The sequence below is a fragment of the Theobroma umbraticum genome, unplaced genomic scaffold (genome assembly GCF_002168275.2).
Source record: "Theobroma umbraticum cultivar Fairchild unplaced genomic scaffold, ASM216827v3 scaffold_50.0, whole genome shotgun sequence".
Taxonomy (NCBI): Eukaryota; Viridiplantae; Streptophyta; class Magnoliopsida; order Malvales; family Malvaceae; genus Theobroma; species Theobroma umbraticum.
Genome location: NW_018397261.1, coordinates 7,659,657 through 7,663,940, shown reverse-complemented (window position 1 = coordinate 7,663,940; position 4,284 = coordinate 7,659,657). Strand labels below are relative to the sequence as shown.

Here is a 4,284-nt window from a genome sequence, read left to right as displayed (position 1 = left end):
GGGCAGAAGATGGACAATCGGAGCGTTGTGATGTAGGTGTATTTGATTTGGAAAATGGTTCAATAGGACCACTGGGGGAGTTTCCTCAATTTTCCAAGCTGTTCTGGCCACCACCTCGTTGGATTTCCTCAACAACATTGGATGTGAGTATTTTACTTTGAATTCTTGTGATTTTGGTTGAGTTTTATTTGCTTTCAATTCCCTATAGCTATTGCAATTTTGATGAAGATTCAAATTTCAAATCGAAGAATCATGCATTAAATTGGTCAATAATTTATAATTTAAATTTGTCGAGGATTTTGTCTTTTGCAAATGAGAATCCTCATAATTTTTTCCAATGAAAAGGCAAGTACATTATGCATTGGAACTCCTGACTTAAGAGGAATCATGGAAAGAACAAGCACGAAATCATGGCCAACTCCTTGAATATGTTGTGAATCTCATGTTCTGTTATGTGATTACCATTTGTCTATTAAAGTCATGGACTGTCGACAATAGAGGAAAGCACAGATTTGATGGTATGGCCTTGTTAATTTGAAGCTATGTCTTGAAATGGTGACCGTTGATGCTATGCATTTAATGTTAACTTACTGAATAAGCCAAAGAGCAATCTTCATGTTAGATGACTCTTGAGTAGCTGGATGTAGTTAGCGTGTGGATTTCTTCGCATAGCCGCTATTCTATCAGTTTAAGATTGTTTACTTTGACTTTTTGTTGCAATTTGGATCCAAATTCCCTTTGGATTATAGCTGTATGCACTCTGTTCCTGAGGTGGTCACCAAGTTGTCAACTCATAAATGCACATTTTCCATGTTATTGCTTTGACTGTGAATTGAGGATATTTGCCTCTTGTAACTAGTATTCCTGCAGTAAAAGCTGATTTGGTGAACGCAACAGGCACAAATAAACATTGAAGGATCGCCTAGGACATATTGTACTTCTGCTTCACGGTTGGGTTGTATTTGCCTGATTATCTAGCTATGGGTGCTCTTTGTATTTGCATTTGAGATTTGAAGAATTTGGCTGCTCATTTAGCACATCCAGCCAAAAATCTGTCTTTATTTGGATTGCTTACTCGTGGGGCAACAGAAGCTGCTATCATGACAAGAAACGCTTTTAATGCTTAGGGAGTTCAATCAGCTAATAGTTCCACTGTTCCCTCATGACCAGATCTGTTGGTGACTTGGCGGTGTCCCAGTTCCTTTGAAGGTTTTTCTTTTCCTTTCTAGCTTTTAGCACAGGGGTCTAAGCAAGCTACTTCTAATTCAGTATGAACTGATTGTCATTTTCTTCCAGGATAACATTGAGGCTGTATCTGTTCCTCCACATCATCTTCAATTTAATCCCTTATCTTGTCACATGCACATGCATTTGTACAGACTCATCTTAATTTGACAATTGTAAGCAGCTGATTATGGAAAATAGTATAACAGTAGACAAAACAACTCTGCAGTCAAAGTTATTCTCTTGAAAGCTGTTAAAGAGTAAACCCTTTTAAGGGTATTCTGTTTCTTTTTTTAGTTACTTTTTCAGTATTTTAAAAGCCGAAAACAAAAAGGCAGAGAACAAAGCTTTCTTTTGCCTCTTGTCCCTTATAAAAGCAAAAGAAAAACGTTTTCATGGGTAACTGGCTGGCAACACTTGCCCATTTAAAAGAATCCTGGATGGTCTGTAGGATCCATCAGGTTGCGCTGATTCAGCCCAATTTTTACACCACCTTGAAGTAGGCTCAAATCCACCGACTTCTGATTTATTTTTTCATTTTTTTTCCTTAATTTCTTGTTTCTTAAATTGTAAAGTTCCTTAAAGTGGCAGCAAGCGTCCCTCGCCAAGTCCCTTAGTGAAGCTTGAACTGGACTATGTGCTCTGACAATTTGCTGTGCTATGCTATTATGTGTAATCTTTGTCTCCAAATGCAGATGCAAGACAAATTTCCCAAGCTATAATTATTGTTTGGCCTGACATCTTTACTTCTCTAGTTGCACCTTGTCATGCCATGAGGCATATAAAAATTTATTTAGTACAAAAAGTACAGTATATTAAATTTTAATTTTTATAAATAAGAATAATTTTACAAATTAATATTACATTTTCATTAAATTATGTGTAAATCAAACATTGTAATATATCTTCTTAATACTTTAATCAATGCACTCTTAATATAGTAAATGTTGCAATGCTGCAATACTATTTTCTCAATTTTCTGTCATCTTCAATTGAATCCCTTGTATTGTCACATGGACATGCATTTGTACAAACTTATCCTAATTGCCAATTGTTAGCAGCTGAATACAAAAAAAAAAAAATGCTATAACAGGAGACAAAACAACTCTGCAGTCAATATTAGTTTGTTGAAAAACTGTTAAGAGCAACCTTTTTTAAGGGGCTTTCTTTTTCTTTTCGAATTACTTTTTCAATATGATTTAATTCATTTTCAAAACCTCAAAACAATAACACTTAAAGGTAAGATGTTTTTAAAAATAACCATCTTTATAATTTTAACTATTTTTAATCAAGTTAGATAAAAGTACACGTCATGATGTTATATGCCATATATAAAAACATGTTACACGTTACGGTTAGGTTGTTATACGCTATGTATAAAAACATGTGATATGTCATGCTTAGATTGTTACACGTTATGTACAGAAACATGTTACATGCTATGGTTAGGTTGTTACATGTTATGTACAAAAACATGTTACACGCCTAACTTAACATGCCATGATGTTATATGCCATGTATAGAAGCATGTTACACGTTATGGTTAGGTTGTTATACGTCATGTACAAAAACTTGTAACATGTCATGGTTAGGTTGTTACACGCCATGTATAGAAATATGTTACACGTTATGGTTAGGTTGTTATATGCTATGTACAAAAACATGTGACGTACCATGGTTAGGTTGTTACACACCATGTACAAAAACATGTTATACGCTATGTTTAAGTTGTTACATGTCCTATACAAAAAATGTGACACGTCCGGGTTAAATTGATACACATCATGTATAAAAACATATTACACGTTATGTTAAAAAAAAATATTGTTGTTACATGTTTTTGTACAAAAAAATATTGTTGTTACACGTCATGCACAAAAACATGTTATACACCATGGTTAAAAAAGGTTGTTACACATCATGTTGTAAAAAAAATACTGTTATTACACGTCATGTTTCAAAAATATTATTGTTACACGTCATATTCAAAAATATTTTATTACACTTCAATACCTAAACTATTGTTGTTACTTACAAACCTAAACTTTAAATACTTTCAACTTTATTTATTTATTTTTTTGATAATTTGACACTGATTAAAGTATTTCTAATATGTTTTTGTAAATCAAAATATAAATTTTTTTTATCTAAAACAACTCTTTTGACTAAAAAAAAATTGAAAACCTAGGTTCATAAATTTTAAATTTTTTAATTCATTAGTGTCTAGATCTCGAATTGATACAATTAAAAGCTATTTCAAACATGTATGATCATTTCTATTGTTTAGTTTTATGCAAAATATTTAAAAATCAAAATTTTTAAATAACTATCTACTCAAACACATTAAAACTATTATTTGATGTCTTCAAAATGCTGGAAAGAGAATTATGAAAGTGCAAGGGAGAGAAATCAGAAACATAGTAAATAAATGCTGAAAAAAGAAATGAATAAAATTAGAGAGAATGAGATAGTGAGAGAGAAAAAATCGAAAGTATAAATAAAAAAAATTATGATAAATAATTTAATTTATTTAAAGTAATTGTAAATGTATTTTTATCAAGTTATAATTAAATATAATTAAAAATAATTAAATTTATTTTGATGATTATTTTTAAAATATTTTTATTAAGATTATTTTTTATAATGTTTTTAACAGTAAAGCTGACAGTAATGCTTTTCTTTCGGCAAAAGACAACATTTCATCGTCAGAGCCCATTTTAGTAGTCAAAAGTTTAACTTCTTCGGCTTCTTGCCCTCTTCAGTAAAGCTTAAGGGCCTGTTGTCAGACGAAGGCCATGAAAATGATCCATCTTTTCGAAAAAAAAAAAATTCTTGAACTGTTAAAAGTGATTATATCCAACGCTCTTTCGGCAAAATCAGAGACGGGTCCATGCCTATCCGACGCCAATCTCTGCCAGATTATTTGTCTGAATATCATTGATCTCAAGCACAGGTACAAATTACTAAAATAAGAAACCATTTAGCTGACCTTGTGTTTCAGATTTGTTTCATCCAAATCGGTTTTGGTTTTAGTGGAACGAGAAGATCGGTATCAAACAA

The 4,284-nt window shown here is 31.9% G+C and overlaps 1 protein-coding gene across 1 annotated transcript in view; it reads left to right on the top strand.

The window, feature by feature from the left end:
• Window positions 1-1,475, top strand: part of LOC110417605 (F-box SKIP23-like protein (DUF295)) — a 2,633-nt gene extending 1,158 nt beyond the window's left edge. The window contains 2 exon segments of the mRNA XM_021430044.2: window positions 1-143; window positions 898-1,475. The exon segment at window positions 1-143 is cut by the window's left edge and continues 687 nt beyond it. Of these exon segments, the coding sequence (XP_021285719.2) occupies window positions 1-143; window positions 898-978 (224 nt within the window). The 3' untranslated portion in view covers window positions 979-1,475.
• The last annotated feature ends 2,809 nt before the right edge of the window (window positions 1,476-4,284 follow it).